At 35.0% G+C, this 23,564-nt stretch overlaps 1 protein-coding gene across 2 annotated transcripts in view; it reads right to left on the bottom strand.

Moving 5' to 3' along the window:
• Positions 1 to 23,564, bottom strand: part of PTPRQ (protein tyrosine phosphatase receptor type Q) — a 282,762-nt gene that overhangs the window by 24,062 nt on the left and 235,136 nt on the right. The window contains exons 44-45 of one of the 2 annotated variants that reach the window (XM_055586942.1): positions 8,065 to 8,146; positions 4,934 to 5,024 (exon numbers count right to left, since the gene is read on the bottom strand). In XM_055586942.1, coding sequence (XP_055442917.1) covers positions 4,934 to 5,024; positions 8,065 to 8,146 — 173 coding nt within the window. Of the gene's footprint in view, positions 1 to 4,933; positions 5,025 to 8,064; positions 8,147 to 22,515; positions 22,656 to 23,564 lie in introns of those variants that run through there. The other variant, XM_055586932.1, reaches the window with a different exon arrangement.

The following is a 23,564-nucleotide window of genomic DNA, read 5'->3' on the forward strand; positions in this document are numbered from 1 at the left end:
CTTATTCCATATTTCCACAACCTAAAGACAATGACTGTTAATATGTTCTCATATTTATTTCCAGGATTTTCTATACGTAGTCATATAAAATTAACCACAAATGGGGTGCTAGTCCCTCTATTCTGCAAAAAATTTTATTTAGCTATATCTTTCCATATTAGTGCAAATAACAATATCTATTGAGTTGTCCATAAAGTTTGCTCAAATTTTTCCATAACATGTTATGGAAAAGCCTGAACAAATACCTTTACTGACCTAACAGTTCATTACTTTAAAAGATCGTATAGTATTTCATTGTGAATATAACATACTTATTTAGCTCTTCAGGATGATTGAAAATCGTATCATTTTGTTATTGTAAAATGCTGAATAAATAACTGAAATTTTGCATATATGTTGGAGTCTATTTGTAGACTGCATTACCAGCAGTAAAATTCCCAAATCATATTGTGCTTCTCAAATTTTGGAAGACTGATGAATTGTTCTCAAACTATATCAGTTCACTCTGAACAAAAGTGTTTGAACAGTTTGAACACCACCATGAGATACTACTTTGATATTTGGCAAAACTAATACAATTATGTGAAGTTTAAAAATAAAATAAAATTAGAAAAAAAAAGCAGAGATTACTTTGCCAACAAAGGTCCATCTAAAAAATAAATAAATAAATAAACGTTTTAATTTATGACCTGAGAGACACAGATTGATTTAGTATTTATTTTGATTGCCTTAACTATGAGTGAAAGTGAGCATCTTTGCTTGTGTATTGGCCATTTTAAATATCTTTTCTGTAATTGCCTTTTCATATTATACTATTTTTATTTTTTAATATATTTTATACTAAAAATGTTACATGTATTGAAAATTTTTTTGTCATTTGTCTTTGACTCACTTAATTTATCTGTTAGCTATCTTGCCATACGTAAAATTTATATGTATTGTAGTCAAAGTTCTCATTTTTCACTGTGGCTTTCTGCGTGATACATACAAAAGGCTTTGTCACACCAATATTCTTCACGGATTCATTCATAGTGTCTTCCAGAGCTTTAATAGGTTTTATTGCTTGTTTTAAATATTTTGATTTTTGATCCATTGGGCTTCTTTTATTTGGGGACAGAATGAGGGAAAATCTATGTTTTATTGTTTGTTGCCATTTAGAACAATAAATAGTGCATGCACCCTTACCCCCTTATTCAAAATACTACTTTACCATATACTGGTTTTCTCTGTGTTTGGGTCTATTTCTGGAGTTCTTTAATTTAGATGCCTATTCCTTCTTTCACACCAAACTTTGAATTACTGTTATTTAGACTGTTTTACAGTCTAGCAAAATTAGATAACCGTTTTCCCATTATTTTTCTTCAAAGAAAAGTATCAAAAATTATTTTTCCCTGAGAATCTTTGCCAAATTGGTTTTACAGTTGAAATGTCCAGTGCTCATTTTCATTAGACAAAGAAATGATACAAAGTTATCTGTCACTAAATTCTTCTGAGGTTTTAAAATAAACCTTCCTGGGAAGGCAGTGAGCAGTGGAGCAAAAATGGGAAAGTGGGTTTGAGTGGGAATCCAGACGCTCTGTCTATCTGCCGTTTATGGCCTTGGGTGAATTGTTTCCCTTCTCCGTTTCTTTGTTACCTCAGCTATAACATATAGTTATAATATTTATTTTGTAGAATCCTCTGAGGAAAACATATGAAAGTTTACAAAACGTATAGCTCTGTATGGAACACAGAACACACTCTCAAGTTCTTAGAATTAAGCACATGTTATATGTGAAATGACTTTGCTGTATCTTTAGGTAAGTATAATGACCCAACCAATGTGTTTGAATCCAATAAGGGGGATCATTCAAGCAGATTACACAAACCATTTCTGTCCCAAAGATTTTAAATTTGGTATGATGTGCCAATCTTAATGACGCTGTGGCCAGTCATGCAACTAAGAAAGGGAAGCCATCAGTTTTCTGTTCACTAAATATCTGAGTGAACTCTCCGAGTCAACTGAACTGAGTCAACAGCAAGCTAAACTTTTCTTCATGGTGTTGGAACGCTTCTCAAGGTCACAGTGTCCTGTCAAACAGAGATTTGGAAATCTCTTCTGCACACATTTGCTGCTAATTCTAGTATCTTAAAGTCCTGTAAGCTAATATGTTCTAAAATGTACTGTGATATTTGAAATCCTTCTTTCTACATTACTCAGGGGAAACAGTGGATCTCACTTAGCTGGCTCCAGCTAAAATTCAGACTCTACTAAAATGAATTCATTCTCTATGGGAGAAAAAAAACACTTCTTCCAACTTTATGTCTTCTCTGCAAACACAATGGGAGAATATATTAGTTTAAATATTGCATTTTCTGTGTGTGTGTGTGTATGTGTATATGTCATGGTGGGAGGGAGCTGGGAGCATATGGGTCTGTTTGCCCGAATGAGAGGATGTGAGTTTACAGCTTGTCTTCCAACCCAGATTAGGGAAGTAGGTTTGTTATCTCCAGACCATAGACCCTAAGGGCCTGTAACTAAATTTTAGTCACCCAGAAACTTAGAGGCTTTTAAAAATAAGCAATTTACTGATTACTAACAACCATAAGAACTAATATTGATTGAGAGCTTCCTGTGTTCTATATTGGGTAAAGTGATTTACATGATTATTTTATCTAATCCTTAAAGTTATGCGGTCGACATTACTAAATAATATCCAACAACTAAAGTAGTTGTTAGGTAAACAGAAACGCAACCCAGGAAGTTTGATTAGAGCCCACGTTTTTAGTCATTTTACTATATGGCAGGTAGTATGTACTAGTTGAATTAATAAATTCTTAATAAAATTATTGAAAAGTATAAAATTATGCCTAATAAAATTATTTCTTATAGAACTTCCAGTTCTTTAAGAGGACAGTTAAGAAAAAACTTTAGCCCAAAAACCCATTAAAGGATATCAGATGTGGATGTAGAATATTATTTGAAAAATTACTAAGTTTTCTGTACTGAAATCAAGAAAAAACAGAAAATAATTGGATATTATTCCTTTGGCTCTAGCAAAGGTGGAAAAAAAATGTATGCAATGCTTATGATATTCCCAAACATCCTTGATTTACAGTTATTTCTTGTCTTACCCATCACAAGTTATTTTTGTCTTAGCCTCAGCTATTGGGATTGTCTTACTCCTCAGTTCTCCTTATTTTAAGGATGTTTGTTTAGTTATATTCTCCTTATGCTGTAAGTGCTAGCAAGCTAGCACTGTATGACTTTAATGGCCATTATCTGAACCCAGAAAATAATGCACTGAAATCTTAATAACAAAAGATCAAAATGTTACATATAAAAAATCTCACATATCAAATTTTTATATATTTAAAGTCAGATATGCTTCAATCTTTGGAAGTAAGCTAGGTATGTTTTATCTACCTATATATAATTATATACAGTGATATACATTACTTCAGCCACATACACTATTGCAAATAAATATTAAATATTCCATAGTAACTGTCCTTCAATCAGACAGTTTGTGTATTTATTTTCACAGGATATCATTAAGCATGAAGCAGAGAATCTGAAGGACATTTAGATATGGATGGATATAAAAACCTGAGACTTTTCATATCTCTTAAACTTAGGATGTATCCCACCCAGGTTAACTCTCTGAAAGGGAAAACAAAAGGACTTACTAAGAAAGGTCATGCCAGAGGGATTTAAGGATGTAATACTAACATTCCTTGTTTCCTACAAAGATGCCTTATTTGTCAACTCACTCTTAAAGCCATTTACCTATGATTTGTTTTGTTCCGGGAAGGATTTTAGGTGATTAAAGCTATTTGTATTTTCATCCTTTTCTAATTCTTGGGAATTAACAGATTCCATTAGGTTACTGACTTCTAGATCATGTTTCCCTAAATTTGTTTACTTCATGCCTCAGTTATCCTCTAGTTCTAGAATAACACAATATGGTCCATTTTTTGGGGGGGCTATCCATATCCTTATGATTTTACCTTCTGTGATGACATATTTCTCAAAGTCTGTGTCTTTCTAGACAGAAGAGTTCAATTTTTATATGTATGGAATTTTCCCCAATACAGTTTTGAAAAGGCATAGAACATAGAAAAATATATATACACTAATATAAAATTAGGAATATTTTTAAACTCTAGACTTTAAAACAGTATTGACAACATTTCAGAACTTAACATATCACTTTTTAATTTTATAATATAAAAATGTATTGAATCAGAATATACTTAGTAGGATAACATGTTGAAAAATATAGCAAACACAGCATTTAAAGAGGGATGCTATGTTTTTTCTTTCATATTACTGCTAATTCTTACATCAATAATATGGTTTGCTTTTTCCACATCAGTATACACATTTGTTTTAATGACATTTAAGGACATAATAACAGCGTGGCATGTACTACGGTTTCTTACTGATTGAAAAATGTTGTCTGTGGTAAAGCACAAGCCTGCCTCCTTTGTAAAAACCAACCCTGGTAATCACACATTTACTCTGATCTTCAACAAATATTTTGCAATGCACTTTTTTATATTCCTTTACAAAGCACTGCCATGCTCTTAAGGAAAGTAATGTGCACAGTTACACATGAACTTTCTCTCTTCATTTGAGAACTAGGTCTATAGGAAGATATGAGAGAGGTTTGTTCCTGGGGTTAAATTACAAAGCTCAGAAAGTACTGGGGCTACAGTTTCTTACACCTGCATGAATAAACCTTGTGTGAACAAGCTGAAACCCATGTACATTAACTTTAGTCAATATTAACAAAGCCAAAGAAATACAATTTATAAGTTGCTGCTAATAAAATGCATTATTATAATTCAATTAATATGTAACACATATTTAAGAAGAATGCTGAAGTGCATTTTGCACTCATTTGAAAAGCTTTCAGTATCTAAAAGCAGAAACAGTATGTACACATACATGGTTTTATGTTTGGAAAGCGGTTTTTTGCTCTGTTCCAAGGCAGATCAGCATCAGTTGAAGAGAGATCCTGAAGAAATTTTGGTAATTCCTGTGGATTGAAGTCATTGCAAAGTTTAGATTTATTTCAGAAGTCAACTCGAAGTTCCACTTAGTAAAAGACTATTCTAAGTCCTTTTATTTTTAAAACGAAAACACTTCTCATAACTGCAGAAGCAAGGTCAAGTGAACAGTAAAGAACTTAGATGAACTTACACTGAAAATACCCCACTTGGAGCTGGTCCTCTGGGCTCCTGCTTTCTCTGGCATGATTTCTCTGTCCTCTGTGAAGTCTGAGGTGCGGCAACCATGCTAGCGACTCCCTTCATACTTTACTGATGGTTTCATCAAATATTCCCTGTGTATTATTTAATATTTCAACATCTACTTACTAGGGGAAGGGAGTTGGTGATTTATTTTTTGTTTTTTTCTCCTTGGGCAGTGTGATTTCATGCCTATTAATTGGTACAACATTGGTCAGTTTGAGAAGATGCCAAAGGTCAATTGCTGTTCTCAGTGGGCATTGTTAAATCGATAGCAGAATGCAAAGGTGTGATTAAGAAATATCAGACACTGAGGGATTGTCAGGGAGCTCTGTTATTGATATTTTAGTGGAAAATGATGATATCCCTTGATCATTTAAAAAGCTGTGCAAGAAAATAGGTTATTTTATCGAGCTGATGATTTACATTTATGAAATTTATAGTTTTCCATATTAGAAATGTCTCAATTTACCAGAATCCCTTAGAAGTGCTAAAACTGGGGGGTTTGCAATTTTTCAGCATTATTAAAAATTATTTTTTTAATTGGATAATTTTCCCTTCTCCCTTATTTTTCCTCCGAGAATTCTGGACAGTCTTTTGCATGTATGTATGTGTTAGAGAAGAGGGACAAGGTTAAGCATCTGAATTCTGGTGTTCTGGCACCAAAGGCTTCGAAAAAATTTTTAACCAATTGAGGAATCCTAGAACAGCTTCCTTGTGTTAGGTTTTGGGAATATATATCAGCATGTTTATATGAGGCAAATAGAGGGGAAAAGAAAGGTGAATTGGAATCACCTTCTATTCTGTGTTTACAGAAGTTTCCATTTATAGATTGAAATGACTCTGGCCTTGATAATCAATATTCAGTTACCAGGTCGATTGTTTGGTTAGTAATATTACACTCAGTGGCCTTCTTATCAGGGCACATGGGGCTTCAACCAACCCTCCTAAATACTTAGCTCTTTCTCCTTCTGTTTCTGCTTGTTAGTGGATCACAGCTGAGTGAGACTGTTTTGCATCCTTACGCTTTTGCATTCCCTCTTTCTCTCTAGAATACCTTTTCCGCTTTCTCTACTCATTGGACTTCCGCTGTCTTAAAGTTCATCTGGCCAGTCACTTTTTTGTAACGTCTTTTCTGATTGCTCTGCAGACAGAGTTGAGGCTCACTTCTTTCTGCGTATCTCTATCAGGACTCTGTGTATTTGTGATTTCTTAGACACGTCTGCAGTTCTTATCATAAATATGAACTTCTTTATGGTAGAAATCATCATTGTAATAGCAAATGCTTATTGTGCCAGCCACTGTTCTTAGTATTACACATCATTCAATCAGTTTAGTATTCACAACTCAGTAAGATAGGTACAGATGGAGGACACCGAAGAACAGAGAGTTTAGGTAATTTGCCCAAGGTCACCTAGCTATCAAATGCTGAATTGACATATATCAGTGCCTAGTTCAAGTAGGAGCTTATTGATATTTAACGTGTAAGTGAATATGACCTGAGTTACAAGGTTTATCAAATATATGCCTCAAAGATGCATTTGTTAAAAAGTTTTGCTTTAAAAATTGACACAGCAGTAGGATTGAAAGCAATTAAAAAAAGCCATGTCCTTACATATTTATATCTATTTACTTAGTATATACACACAACATATATAAAACCCAAGTACTTAAAACCATGATCTCCAAAACAGTTAAACCTTCTCAGTATATGTGAAAATGTTATTGCTAATAAAACTTTTCAGATACTCAGTCATGTATAATGGAACTATATTCGCTACATTCTAATGAAACTACCCTTTGGTTCCTGAAAAGTTGAAAGCTCTTGCTGTATAAATGCTAAGAAGAGTTTTATGGTACCACTGATTTTGTTAAGTCCAGATCAATATTTAAGAAGCATAACCAAAACTGTAGGAGATACCATTAATCTTCTCACATTTTTGTTATTACTCCCTGAGAGACTGAAATATTACAGTCCTGAATTATCCAAGCCAATTGTTTGAGTTTTGTTCACACACTAAAACGTTCATGAAAAAACAGTAATATTTGGTAACATTTAGAAATCTGTTTTTATTTTTCTCATACAAAATAAGTCAGGAAAGGGGCTCACAAATTTTAAGATAGCTTGTAGATCTAAGACATGCCTTATGTTCTTAATGTAATTTCAATTTTGTAGATATATAAAATGCTAAAAGCAATAAAATTAATGTTCTAACTTTCAAATAGTCTTAAAGTGACAAGTTCTTAACTTCATATATTCTCTTTAATGTAATAGAGTACTTATTCCATGATTTAAAAATAAGCCTGTAAAGCACAGGTGTTATTTATCTATTTTTGTACAGTTCTAAAAAACATTGTATTTTATAATTTCTGGAAACATCAAATTCTGTTCTCAGGCTCATCTATACCACTAACATAAACTAAGCAGGCAAATAGGAAATGAACTTATTTAGTTTCTAAATCTAAAAGTTATTGAAATATATGATACCACCCAAACCTTGCACACACACAAAAACCAATGCATCCAGCATTCTAGGGTTGCTTCTACATCTGGGTGATGAGCAGAGAGCAAACGGGGCCAGGTTGCCCTTGCTGGGGGAAGTCTGAGGAGCAGCACCTTTTCCTGACACAGTAGGTGAATAATTCTGTTCAGGTTGCACCAGAGGCTGCTCAGTGTAATGTTACTACCCAAACAATCAACCTGGTAATTGGGTATTGATTATCACGGCCCGAGTCCTGCATGGCCTTGCAAGCTTAAACGGGACATGAAATGTGACACATGAAACGACTGGAGGTCTGGCAATGTTGTGACAACTGCTGGAAACATACCGAAAATTCCTCTTGAAACTTTAGGTTGTTGTTTGTGCAAAGCTCTTCAACATGTTGCAGGAAGGATTTCTTGCTTATCGGCCTCCAAGCAAAGAAAGGTATAAAATGGAGTTAGGTTCAGTTCTTTTTCTTTAGTCTGGACACTGCCTTTATAGTTGACCAGTTAAGAGCACACAGGACATTTCAAAACCACACAGCCCTTTAAAGTCACCCTGTCATATTTACAAAATTAGCTTTCCCTCTTTGAGTTCACTTTCCCTGTATTTCATGGTACAGAAATCCTTCAAATTTTAAGTGACTTTAAATGAATGATTGCACATTTTAATGAAGAAAGTTTTTCAAGTAAATGTAAGGGCATAAAGTTATCATTGAATCCTAATGCATATAATACCTCTTTGTCATACAGAGAACATTTTATACATTACAAGGTTTTAGAAGATATAAAATATTGCAGTGACCTCATTCTCATAATGACATGGTTTCTAAACCCTAAGGAGTTTAGATATCCCTGTATTACTTCCCAAGCTAAAATACAGACATGCAGGCTTCACCCCAGAGAGAGAGAAAGCATTTCTCCAGTTACCATGCAATTAGTCATGCTTTTATGATTTATATCCAGCTTGGAGGTTTTTCTACCAAACATACAAAAAAGGAACCACACATTAAGATTCATTGAATCAGGGAATCTAGAGTTGGTATTCAAAAAGAAGAAAAGATACTTAACAAACTTACTTGATGGATTTTCTATAACTAAGTAACCTGCAACAGAGATTGTATTAAACGCATTATGAGTTGAGGGTATAGCTCTTGAGTTCTGGATTAAAATTAGAAAAACATGGTAAACCAGCAATTATAACATGCTATACCTTTAACTGATATGTGATTATTATTTTAAATTCTACATCATTTTTGAAATTATATTATTTGGACCCAAATATGGCCAAATAATAATTTGGCTTTTCTCTCAAGCTAAGAAGGTAATGTTTTATATTGCTAGGCATTTGGGGCATCACATCAGTACAGGTCACTTTTTAATATATTGCATAGTATTTATTGCCCTAAAAATGTAAATGTGAATGAAACTTTTTTCTTTGTCCTTGAAGAATGCTGAATAAAGGAGGGTGATTGAAAAATGACATCAAATTGACTAAATCTTGTTTCCTGAATGAATCTTTGTGAATATATAACCATAAAAAATGACAGTCATTTCAGTTACTTTAGATATACATTTTTGTGACAGTTCATTAGTCCAGTTATTTATACTCTAAAAATTGAAATAATTTTAAACAGCTAAATAGACTGTGCAACACCCAAATTCAGAGATGGGTGTATCTTTAATAACACATTTGTCATGTGCAACAAATTAGCACTGCAAAAAAACACAACAGGCACCAAGTACGAAATAAAATGAAGAACATACACCTTTATCAAAGTTTATAATTTTAAATATCAGGGATAATTTTACCAGATTTCTTAAGTGACAAATATAAGAGGATGTGGATTTTGAAGTAAAGGACAAATGAAAAAATAGATGGAAAAATGTGGCTTAATAAATACTATGAAAATGGTCACAAAGGGAAGCGTTCAGTGAAGAAAACATGAGTCAGAGTACATTTTATTACAGTACAGGAATTGGTGAAAAATACAGGGGTGCTGCAGTAACTGTTATCAAGAAGAAAGATGGAATTCTTCGTTAATGCTGTAGGAGTCCCCAGGCAGAAGGAAGTATCTCTCAGCTCCGCAGGGTATAACCTAGTAGAGCAGCTCATCATCAGCATGGCATCACAGTGATACATAGCATTACTAGAGCAAAGACTTCCCTGGTGGCTCAGACGCTAGAGCGTCTGCCTACAATGCGGGAGACCCCCGTTCAATCCCTGGGTTGGGAACATCTCCTGGATAAGGCAATGGCAACCCACTCCAGTACTCTTGCCTGGAAAATCCCATGGATGGAGGAGCCTGGTAGGCTACAGTCCATGGGGTCGCAAAGAGTCGGACAAGACTGAGCGACTTCACTTTCACTTTCAGAGCAGTGTCTTGGTGGATGAGCTAGTGGGCTTCTCACAACACCTTAGAGTGATTCTAAGGAGGCAACAGAGAAATCCTGACCAGATAGATGGGCTTCCCTGCTGGCTCAGATGGTAAAGGGAGACCTATGTTCAATCCCTGGGTGGGGACGATCCCCTGGAGAAGGATGGATATGGAGATGACTGAATGAGATATTGAAACAGAAAATTCCTTAATTTGGGGATAGGAAGATGAAGTATATGAATTGGAGGTCCTGACTTCCGACACATGCAGTGGGAACTCGGGCAGCAATCAGTCCCATAGAAAATAATTACCCCTCAGCAAAGACCAGCAAGAAAAGGCAACCATGAGCTAGATCCACACCAATTCAATGGCCATGAATTTGGGCAAACTCCGGGAGATGGTAAGGAACAGGGAAGCCTGGTGTAGTGCAGTCCATGGATTGCAGAGTTGGACATGATTTGGCGACTGAAGAACAACAAAGACCCACACTACCCAAGCTCTTTAAGGCGCTTGGTACCCTAATGTTCTGATGCCACAATACTCTTCAGAAACAGGAAAGGAATGGGGGTCAGGCTGGGCAAATCTTCAGAACTGAGCTTAAGATAGAAATGAACGAGATACTTGAATTAACAAGATCGATGTCTCTGTTACCATGCAGAACGGGAAATTCTTGTGTAGAGATCACTTTTCTAATATCAGGGAACATTATTCAGTTTATGAATGGTGGAGTTCAAACATCACATCTGCTTTAGTGACAAGCTTGTGATTCATCTTTTTAAGGACTGTCAGATAGCCATGCTGTGGTGGGGAGATTTTCTTTTTCCAGAGGATCCAGGGTTATTTGAGGTAGTACTGGCAAAAATATTTTTTCTGGGCTATCTAGAACCTGAAATAGAGCTAGTTTGTAGAGCAAGAAATAGCTGAAGCACCAGATAATTATTACTCAAATCCTTGTTCTATTTTTACTAATGATCTGTTCTTATTTAAAAATTATTAATATTTTATCTTTAATAAAGTCAGTGTCTTTTCAGTGAAGAACTCTACAGAAGGTTGATTTTATTATTTTACATTTGAAAGATCTCTCTAGAGATTACAGATTTTTTTGTTTTTGTTTTCTTTTTTGGAGTATAGTTGATTTACAATGTAGTGTCAGTTTTAGGTGTATAGAGATAGTGATTTTAAACTGTACCTGGCTAGTTATTAGATTTGGGTGAATATTTGTGAATTCTTAAAAAACACAGTGTCCCTTTTGGCTTCAAATACCTGTTCCAACAATTACCAGCTATATTATTTTGAGTAAGTTACCTGAACCTTTCTTAGTTCCTAGTTTAGACAATAGGGCAAATATATGTAAAGCAAGCTCATATATGTAAAATGCTAGGAAATTTCTACCCCTGACTTTGGAAGTAAATGTTGTTTGCTATCATTGCTATTATAATTACTAGTTCTAGTTTTATTGTGAAACTCAAGTTCCTTCTACAGATCTATTCTACAATTGATACTGATAAAAAGGATGAATTTTTTTTTGTTTCTAAACTGATAAAAAGAATGAGGTTTTTTTGTTTCTAAAAGAATATCCTAAATTTTACTCAAAACTGGGAAGACTAGATTGTGCTAAATTAAGCAGGGAGATTTCCTATTCTTCCTAATCAGAGTCCCAGAATAAAGAGTGATCAAAAGGTCGGTTTCCTAGTTCTCAACTCAAATTATAAATTAATCCCTAATAGTATAAAGGGTATAATAATTTCTCTTTTCATATTATCATGTGAAAGCACTTCTAACTGTGCCTGCATTTTTTACATTATTCTTTATAGCTACCCCTCACATTACCCTGTTTACACCACAGATATTTTCTATTAGTTTCTCCATTCCAGGTGTCTTACCACAACCAGATGCTGCTGATTGCTTAATAGCTAATTCAGATGTTAACTCCTCTAAGGACCTTACCCTATTCTATTACAGAGAACATAATTTCTTCCTTCTATGAAACTAAACTTCTATGGACAAATCACCTTCCATCTTCTATCATGGCTATATAAGTACATGTATTAAGGACCCATGCATTGAGGTTCATGTATTACTTGAAGGCAGGGGCAGGGTTAACATTTGGCTTAACTGCAAGCCGCTCATAAACTTATTTGTAGTAGACAGTGAATAAGTCATTGTTAAATATACAACTGTGGATGAATTTAGACTAAAGATAAACTAAATACAAGTGCTCTGATTATTATGAGAGAATATCTGAATTAAATGAATTTCCCACAAAGATATTAATTGAGAATTCTCATGAGATGCTCTGCTCAAGGGCTTAAATATGATCAACAGAGGCATCAGTAAACAGTATACAGGTCTAAACAAAGCCATATCAAATCCTCTCACAACAGAAGTTAACAGGTGCTAGATACTCAGGAAGTTACATGAACAATAAAATTGCTCTTGTCTGCACAAGTAATTTAGATAATAGATTTAATAAAACAAGATCTGTTTTGGCTTTGTTTACTTTTCAGTATCTCTCCCTTAAACCCAGTCATTTTACATACGCTGTTCTTCACATTTGTTTTTACATAATGTGAGAAACAAGGCGTCTCATAGTCTGTTTTTACGAAATTTTCCAGTCTGTGCTTATCTCACAATTATGTGTGAACTGAAATAAATACCTACCTAGACAGCTTAAAATTGAGAAGATATTTTGGCATAAATTACCTGTTTCAAATAACAATTAGTTTGTTTTTTTTTCTTGTTTTTGTTTGTAGTCTCCTTGTCATTGCCCTGATTCTTAGCCTCATATTGAACAAGTGTATTTTTCTCAAGTACTGACTGCATTCTAAATTTTATTTTTCTTTGAAGTTTTAAAGTTTTACTTGTAAACAGGGAAAAATAGTAATTTGGACAAGTATGCAGGGAAGTGGAAAAGGAGATGGCATATACTATGAAGAAAATGCACTGATGAAGAAATTAAATCCCTTTATGGAAAATTATTTGGTTAGATAAGCATAAAAAACTCACAGAAATGAATGTGTATGAAAATCAACAATGTTATTTCAGGAGTGCTATTTCAAATAAAGTGATCTATAGACATACTCAAAGAGACTCAAAAATACTTTTTATTAACATTTTAAAAACACTTAAAAACTGGTTACATGGAGAGTGTTTCAGACACTTTAGTGAATACGAGTACTTATTCACTCACAATAGTGAAGGATACTGTCAAATCATATTCATTAGTGTGTAAATCAATTTGGGAATTGTCCAGATTTCAGTAAGATAACCATCCAATTTCTAATATAAAGGGCTAAACACGTTTTATTACATGAATCTTAGCTTAAATCCTATGCCCTTTTGTTGAAAAGGGTATTATTTCATGTCTGGGCTCATTTTTTTTCAAAGTCTATCAAAAACTTAAATTCCACTCAGATTACTCTTGATAGATCCAGAGAGGAACCATTTATTTATGTTGGCAGTGGTGATTGAAGACCATATTGTCACAGAGACTCAGCTTTCCCTCAAGGTCAATTAGTTGAAATCTATAGGGAATTAAAATATAGTCCAAATAGAGAGCTACAGATGACAGCCTAGAGATGGGCAGCTTAACTCAGCATTACCAGTGGCAAGAAGCTGTGTTTTCTACTTAACCAGTTTTAAGTTAGGTTCAAAATTTTACTGCCTTTACTGTAAAATATGTACTTCTCACACTAATATGTACTTCATTTTCAACGAAAATTTTTGAATAATCTGGTAAAACATGTTAATTGATTTTTCTAAGTTTTGTAAAATATTGAGTGTGAGGTTTTTAGTTTATGTATTTCAATTCATTAATTTTTCCAATGTCCACATTTATTTCTACAATGACTGTGTTACTTATCCAAAGCATTTACTGTAATGCTTTCAAAAGGATCTTAATTTTTATTTTTTTCTATTGTTTTTATTCATTATAGGCTTTAGTATTCTTTCAGACTCTTATCAAATCAACAATGACTTTTCTCTGGTCTTTAGTACAGATTAAAAATATTATCCCAACCAGTGGCTAGGACTGTACAGCTGACTCTAGAACTTCTCTTTATAAGGTAAACATGCCACGTTAATAAGTGAGTAATGTAATTTTTTATCACAGTATTCAGACCCTGGCACTTGTAGAGGCCCAACTGATATTTCTTTCATGCAAACAAGGTGAAATGGATTCTAGATGCATACAGGAAGGCAATGTTCTTGCTGTCGTCAAAAAGGTGATGTCAGATTTCCAGGGTGGCAAGAGTTGAATTTTCCTTATTACTAAGCACAGGTGAAAGCAAACTCTTGACAGATTCTTATTTTGTAAACCATGTATTCTCAATTAAAATTGTAGTCCTAAACCTGGTTACCTCAGGGGCAAGAGGGCAGACGCAGTAAAGAGGATGAAGAAACTGCCGACAGCTTTGTGGGGAGGTCGGCAGAGGTTCTCAGGGAGGGACTTAATGAAGAGCAGACAGATGACATACCACCATCTAAAAGGACGTCCTGACCGCCTGAACAGGCAGGCAGGTAAGCACAGAAATTACTCTCTCAGGGGTTAGCAGGTAACCTCAAAAAACCAGATTTGAAAGACTGCTGCTGCTGCTAAGTCGCTTCAGTCGTGTCCGACTCTGTGCGACCCCATAGACGGCAGCCCACCAGGCTCCCCCGTCCCTGGGATTCTCCAGGCAAGAACACTGGAGTGGGTTGCCATTTCCTTCTCCAATGCATGAAAGGGAAAAGTGAAAGTGAAGTCACTCAGTTGTGTCCGACTCTTCGCGACCCCATGGACTGCAGCCTACCAGGCTCCTCTGTCCATGGGATTTTCCAGGCAAGAGTACTGGAGTGGGGTGCCATTGCCTTCTCCGATTTGAAAGACTACTATATCTATTTTAACTGTGTTGATTTATGTAGAGGTGTTTAAAGATTCTGATTAACCCAAAGTATATAGTTCTATCAGAGTAGGAGCTCTGACCAGAGGACTGTTGACTGATTCTAGGAGAAGAAAATGTGGTTATAGAGGAGAGAGAGTGAGGGTTTGATAAAAATGGAAGCATTTTTCTCTGAGCTACTAATGGCATATCTGGTAAAGAATCTGTCTGCAATGCAGGGTACCCAGATTCAGTCCCTGAGTCAGGAAGATCCCCTGTAGAAGGGAATGGCTACCCACTCCAGTATTCTTGCTTGGAAAGTCCCATGAACAGAGGAGCCTGGAGGGCTATAGTCCCTGGAGTCACAAGAATTGGACGCAACTTAGTGACTAAGCCATCACCACTAATGGCATAAAGCCAAAAAGAAAAAGGAAAAGGATTCTGTTTAATGATGACAGAGAAAGGCATTTAGCAGAGTTTGTCAACCAGACCATTTGTGAGCCTGGAACACTTGAGAGGTCAGCTTTGAGTGCTGGTTGGAAATGGTATTTTCTGTGTGATGTGATCACTGAAATCTTTAGCTCAGGAGTGTTTTTGGCAGATGTATGAATCTGATCAAGTAGGTCCTTTGAGGAAAATGTATCTCCATGAAACTATTTTAATTCTGTCAATGGGAACATGGCAATTAGTTAATAAATAAAACAGGGGTTAGCTATGATTCCAAAATGTGAAATGTGGTTAGAGTAGCCATGGGTCTGCCTTCCTCTGTTTGAATTATTACTCTGAGTACTGTTCACAGTCAAGAGAATGTCAGGAGTCTTGGCTCCACCCAGCCTTGTGGCTCATGGAAATTGAGTCCTCTGTCAGAGATAGATCTGGGATTCTGAAATCAAATGCCTTTTCCTTCTCTACCTCCATTCAGATCCTTTACTGAAGAAATTGAGTATCTCTGCCACACTCAATTGCTGGGTCCCTGCTAATGCAGTCATTTTGCTATGCTCCCCTTAGAATATATACAGCAATTTTTATCCTAGGATAAAAGTGGCACTTCTGGGCATTAGGGGGATGTCTGAAAGCGTGCACAGTTGGCTGTCCATTGGGTAGGGTAGAAGTCAAAATTCTATGAAACGGAATGTGATCGTCTTGGCTCTCACAGATTCCTGCCTGTAGTAGTTGAAATGAGCTTGTGTGGAATGTGAGCCCAGGCTCCACCCATCAGAGAACTCTTGTGTCATCGTAATAATAGGCCAGGAAACTTGTGGAGAAATCTAGGTAAAAACTTATTTTACAATCAGAGTTAACACAACATGATAACACAGCAGATTTCTCAGGCCATGCACATTGTGCATCAATGTGCATTTTGATAAGGTTAATTTACAGTAGCATGCAGTATCAGAGGACACTTAGGAAGGAGAAAGTTTAGAGTACCTTTAACTGTTTTTTGTCTTTGGAAAAAAATAGCATATTAAACAACAAAACACTTCTTATCATGTATTTTAAAATATAGAGCACACCATCTGAAAAGATTAATCACAGCAGAGCTCTGCATCGCCACAGTAACTTACTGGATGACAAAAATCTCCTTTCGTCTAAAGAAAAATGAAGAGTATCTGGAAGTAAAGATTAATTTTTTAGCATAAAAGCACATACTGCATTGTTTTTTACTTGCTGCTGGAAGAACATGAGCATGAAATATCTTGAATTTCATTCTACTGCTGGACATTTCTTGTCCCAAATTCACATTTTGTTCAGACATTCCTTATCTGGATTCATATATTTTTGCCCTTGCTTGCAAAATAGTTTAAGACAGAAGTAAAATTAATGACCAGAATCTGTCAGAGAACTGCTGGAAATTAAAATGCTAACAATTTTACAAAGTATTTCATATATTGGTCAAATTTTGTGTAGTATTAGTGAAGTCACAGGAATTGCACAAGTAAATACTTTTCGGTTTCTATAAGATTGAACCTATACTATAATGCTATCATTCTTTTCCCCATATCACTGGAGAATCACAAAAGAAGCAGTTCTTAGAATAGAAAAGAAAATACTACTTGAAAGAAGAAAATACTCTGCATAGAAACTACTACTTAAAGAAGGATATCACGGGCCCTTGTCTTGTCAGGTGTTTTTGTGTTGATCCCATGTAGCATGCTTCAGAGTCAAATACATGCACACAATTATAGGTGTATGTTGATGCTTCAGAATCAAACTGACCTGCTCCTGTCATCTTGGCTGTCCTGTTAACTAGATGCATGCCCTTGGACAGTTACTTAAATTCTCCAGGCATCTTTTATTTTTCATTTGTAAAATGGAGATAAGGAGTACCCACCACAAAAGATTAAATGACTTGGCTGAGATCATTACATACAAAATTTACCACATGGTTCAGTTCAGTTCAGTAGTTGCTCTCAAACAGTAGCAAGTATTATGTTAGCAAATCCTATATGTGAAAGTAGACTGGGGTCATTTTTAATTTTATAAATATTATAAATAACAATAATACTGAATGTATTCTGATTTACAGTTTATAAAACACATTCATAGGATTCTTTTACATGGTAAACTTCTGAAGGCATAATATATATTTAATAAAAATTCAGCATGCAAACTTCTCAAGTTATTCATGAAAGATACTCTTAAAATAGCCATTCAGTTGTTTGCTTCATTTTGTTAGAATTTTAATTCCACTCATGATTACTAGATTGGGCCTTGGTCTTAAGATAATGCACCATTACATTCACTCAACTAAAATAGGCAAGATAATTAGTATGGAATGATGCCCAGAATTTGAGGGGAAAAGTTGAGGACTGGAAGAAAAGGAGTATTTGCCAAATAAGAATATTAGTGACACTGATTAATATTTTCTGTTTTTTTTCTGACTTAGTCACCAAAAGAAACACGGCTTCTAAATTCAGTTTAGAAAGGAGACAGTGAAAATGAAAAATTATTAGCCAGTCGTATCTTTTTCAAAATTCTGTTGGCTTATTTAATTTTGTGTTATAACTCCTGGAAAGCCAATCTGTGTTACAGTTAAATTAGTTCAAAGCAAACCACAGGGCCAGTTAGGCTGAGCAGTGTTTTTTTCTCTTTAAAATTATATCTTTATTCCTTTAAACTTTCCCAAGAATTTAATCCTAGATTTAACATAGATTTTTTTTCCAGGAATATAGATAATCTATACAATTAAAATATTGCATTTTTTTCAACTTCATTGGAACTTTAAAAAAAAACTGAAACATAGTTAAATTACAATGTTATGTTTGTTTCAAGTGTACAGCACAGTGATTCCATTATATATATATATTATACTTTTTTCAGATTCTTTTTCCTTAGAGAGTATTACAAATACTTAGTTCCCTGTGCTATATAGTAGGTTCTTATTGGTTATCTATTTTACATATGCTGCTGCTGCTAAGTCACTTCAGTCGTGTCTGACTCTGTGCGACCCCATAGACGGCAGCCCACCAGGCTCCCCCGTCCCTGGGATTCTCCGGGCAGGAACACTGGAGTGGGTTGCCATTTCCTTCTCCAATGCATGAAAGTGAAAAGTGAAAGTGAAGTCGCTCAGTCGTGTCCGACCCTCAGCGACCCCATGGACTGCAGCCTTCCAGGCTCCTCCATCCATGGGATTTTCCAGGCAGGAGTACTGGAGTGGGGTGCCATTGCCTTACATATAGTAGTCTGTATATGTTAATCTCAAACTCCTAATTTATCCCTCACCTTTCCCTTTTCCCTTTGGTAACCATGAGTTTGTTTTCTATGTCAGTGAGTCTATTTCTGTTTTGTAAATAAGTTCATTTTGCATCTTTTTTTTAAGATTCCATATATAAGTGATATCCTATGATATCTGTCTGGCTTACTTCACTTAGTATGATAATTTCTAGGTCCATCCATGTTGCTGCAAATGGCGTCATTTCATTCTTTTAAATAGTCCATTATATATATGTATCACATCTTCTTTATCTGTTGATGGGCATTTAGAGTGCTTCTGTGTCTTGGCTATTGTAAATGGCGCTTCAGTCAACATTGGGGTGCATGTTATCTTTTTTAATTAGAGATTTCTCAGGATATATGCCCAGGTGTGAGACTGTAGGATCATATGGGTACTCTTTTTAGTTTTTATGGAACCCTCCATACTGTTCTCTATAAGGTGGCTGTACCAATTTACATTCCCACCAACAGTGTTCCCTTTTCTCCACCATCTCTGGCATTTATTGTTAGTAGATTTTTTTGATGATGGCCATTCTGACTGGTGTGACGTGATACTTCATTGTCGTTTCTATTTGCATTTCTCTAACAGTGATGTTGAGCATCTTTTCACGTGCTTTTTAGCCATCTGTATGTCGTCTTTGAAGAAATGTCTATATAGATCTTCTGCCCATTTTTGGATTGGGCTTTTTTGTTTATTTTGTTGATATTGAGCTGCATGAGTTGTTTGTATAGTCTGAAGATTAATACCTTGTCAGTCACTTGGTTTGCAAATATTTTCTTCTATTCTGTGCACTTTTTGTTTTGTTTATGGTTTCCTTTGCTGTGCAAAAGATTTTGAGTTTAATTAGGTCCCATTTGTTTATTTTTATTTCCATTTTATTTCCATCTCTCAAGGAGATGGATCAAAAAAAATATTGCTGTGATTTATGTCAGAGAGTGTTCTGCCTATATTTTGCTGTAAGAGTTTTATAGTATCTGGCTTTACATTTGGGTCTTCGATCCATTTTGAGGGGTGTGTGTGTATGGTGTTAGAGAGCGTTCTAATTTCATTCTGTTATATGTAGCTGTCTAGTTTCCTGGCACTACTTATTGAAGAGGCTGTCTTTTCTCCATTATGTATTCTTGCCTCCTTTGTCATAGATTAGTTGAGCATAGATGCATGCATTTATCTCTACTTTCTACCCTGTTCCACTGACCTATAGTTCAGTTTTTCTGCTGGTACTATACTGTCCCGATGACTGTAGAATAGTCAGAAGTCAGGGAGGCTGATTCCTCCAGCTCCATTTTTCTTTCTCAAGATTGCTTTGGCTATTCAGGGGCTTCTGTGTTTCTGTACAAATTGAAAAATTTTTTTATCTAGTTCTATGAAAAATTTCATAGGGATTTGATAGGGACTGCATTGAGTCTGTAGATTGCCTTGGATAGTACAGTCATATTCACAATATTGATTCTTCCAATCCACAAACATAGTATATCTTTGCATCTCTTTGTGTTGTCTATGATTTCTTTCATTGGCATCTTATAGTTTTCGGAGTACAGGTATTTTTGCCTTCTTATTTAGGTTTATTCCTAGGTATTGTATTCTTTTTGATGTGATGGCAAATGGGACTGCTTCCTTAATTTCTCTTTCTCATCTTCCACTGTTAATATATAGAAGTGTAATAGATTTTTGTACATCGATTTTGTATCCTGCAACCTTGCTGAATTCATTGATGAGCTCTAGTAGTTTTCTGGTAGAATCTTTAGGATTTTCTGTGTATAGTATCATGTCATCTGTGAACAGTGACAGTTTCACTTTTCCAATTTAGATTCCATTTGTGTCTTTTTTTTTTTTTTTTTGATTGCTGTGGCTAGGACTTCTAAAACTATGTTGACTAAAAGACATCCTTGTCTTATTCCTGATCTTAGAGGAAATGTTTAGCGTCTCACCATTGAGTATGATGTTAGCTGTGGATTTGTCATATTTGGCCTTTAGTATGTTGAGGTATATTCCTTGTATGCCCAGTTTCTAAAAAATTTTTCTTGTCATAAATGGATGTTGAATTTTATCAAAATATTTTTCTGTATTTATTGAGATGATCATTTAATTTTTATTCTTCACTTTGTTAATGTGGTGTATCACGCCGATTGCTTTTCAAATACTGAAAAATCCTTGCATCTCTGGCATAAATCCCACTGGATCATGGTATATGATTCTTTTGGTATACTGTTGAACTCAGGTTGCTTGTATTTTGTTGTGGACTTAGTGATATTGGTCTGTAGTTTCTGTGTGTGTGCCATCTTTGTCTGGTTTTGGCATCAGGGTGATGGTGGTCTCATAGAATGAGTTCAAAAATGTTCCTTTCTGTGCAATTTTTGGAAGAGTTTCAGAAGGATAGGTGTTAAATCTTCTCTAAATGTATGGTAGAATTCATCTGTGAAGCCATCTGATACTGGACTTTTGTTTGTTGGGAATTTTTAAATAACAGATTTAATTTCAGTACTTGTAACTGGTCTGGTCATACCTTCCGTTTCTTCTGGTTTAGTCTTGGCTGTACCTAAGAATGTGTCCATTCCTTCTAGGTGGTCCATTTTATTGACATATAGTTGCCTGTAGTAATTTCATATGGTCCTCTGTACATTTGTGCTGTCCATTGTAACTTTTCCTTTTTCATTTTTCATTTTATTATTATGGGTCCTCTTATTTTTTTCTTGATGAATATGGTGAAAGTTTTATTAAATTTGTTTATATTTTCAAAGAATCAGCTTTTAGTTTCATTGATCTTTTCTATTGTTTTCTTCATCTCTATTTCTTCTCTAATCTTTGTGATTTCTTTCCTTCTACTAACTTTGGATTTTGCCTGTTCTTTCTCTAGTTGCCTTAGATATAAGGTTAGGTTGTTTGAGATTTTTCTTATTTCCTCAAGTAAGTTTGTAGCATTAAACTTCCCTCTTAGAATTGCCTTTGTTGTGTCCCATAGGTTTTGGATCATCGTGTTTTCATTTTCATTTGTCTTTCTGTTTTTTGATTTCCTCATGATTTCTTCTGTGATCCAGGCTCAGCAGTTTTAAAGAGACAGGTCTGTGCTACCAGTTGCTAATATTTTCTCCTAGAAACATTTCTCACTTCAATGTTTTAATGACGAAAGAGCCATCACAAAACATTGTTTTGTGAATTTGTTTATCAAATAGAAAATCTCAGTGTTATCTTCTAATCTGGTGAATGTAGAATAGATGAACACAAATATTAAATATTCTTCCTAATATATATAGCTTATGTTCACTAAAAATATATAGAAAATGGTATAATGAAATGATACCATTATCATTCCAAACAAGAATTTAATACATTTTCTTTGCATATCATTGAATGTACTCTTGGATTTATAGAGTACTAAATCTTTGAATTTCATTAGTTTTCAAGAAGAAAAAGAATGAGAGAATTTGTCTTCAGGTCCTTTATGAAACAAGGTATAATATAATCAAATGATATGAGTTTACATATATGGAAATTATAAGAAAAATCTTAAAAAATGTATATAGCTATACATGCAGATATAATATAATTTCTTAATTATAAGACCTTAAGTCCTAAAGTTGATTTAAGATCAATTACTGTAATGACCATTTTTGGTCAATTAGATAACTCCATTAAAATTAATATTTTAACTGCTCATTAGATACTTTATCATTTCTGTTACGGACAAGCGACAACATATAACACTGAGGAAAACTGGCAGTCCAATTAGCATGAAGAAAGTGGGCAGTTTGGAAGGAAAAGAATTTGCCTAAACCTCAAGTGGAAAGAGCATATGTTAGCTGGGTAGATTTAAAGGAAATGGTCTAAGTTCCTTCTTGTAAGTGACAGACACGAGGCATAAGTTACGCAGCAATTTGGAAGCTAACTCAAACTCCTTGATTCTTCACTCTCAGAATCTACCATCAGTCTCTGTGGCTCAGTCCTCATCAGACATGTGTGGCTTTTGATAGCTTTAGACTTTCCCATACCTGAAATACAGGTAAAGAGCTTTAGAGCCTCATGGCATGCATGCATATGTGCACTTGGCTACTTATGAATCTGTTACTGTTTTTTCTAGTCTTACCATCTAATGTATGTGACTTTACTAACATAAAAAACCTTCAATAAAAAAGCTGGAGACAGTTATTTTAATAAATTCCTGTAATCAAGCAAAGCATATCATATTAGTATGTGACACTGGAATTACCAATAAGTATTACAGTTATGATTACTAGAGTCTTAACAAGTTAGCAAAAAGCATTGAAAACTAAAACTTCTAACTTTGATATGACTAGCAGTAATATATACCAGTTTTCTATGTGCAAAAGTAGATAAAAATTATTTGAAATATACTTTAAAGACAATTCTATATCTATTTACAAATAAAGTAACATATATAAACAAACATGGAAGCAGGAAAATAATGAGTTAATTGAGGCTGTTCTTGAATTTTAAGTACCCGATAATAAACAGTCTATTCAGTCTTTGCCCACCTTTTCTATTAGCTGTCATGACAGATATATATCTTAACCCTTTTTGATAATGGCTATGTTCAGGGGAGTAGGGGGCAAGCTGTGAAAACACAGAGCTTAGAGGATCTGACCTCACATAGCCTCTATAGAATGGTAACCTTCTTGAAAAAGAATACTTTCTCCACTACTGACTGGCTTTTTCACTGTATTATAACTCCTGAAGATCCACATACTAGAGACTTTTGGGGGATTAATAAACATTCTTTGGTTTGATTCCTGGGTTGGGAAGAGCCACTGGAGAAGGGATAGGCTACCCACTCCAGTATTCTTAGGCTTCCTTGGTGGCTCAGCTGGTAAAGAATCCACCTGCAATGCGGGAGACCTGGGTTCAGTCCTTGGGCTGGGAAGATCCCCTGGAGAAGGGAA

The sequence above is a fragment of the Bubalus kerabau genome, chromosome 1 (assembly GCF_029407905.1).
Source record: "Bubalus kerabau isolate K-KA32 ecotype Philippines breed swamp buffalo chromosome 1, PCC_UOA_SB_1v2, whole genome shotgun sequence".
In the NCBI taxonomy this organism is placed as follows: Eukaryota; Metazoa; Chordata; class Mammalia; order Artiodactyla; family Bovidae; genus Bubalus; species Bubalus kerabau.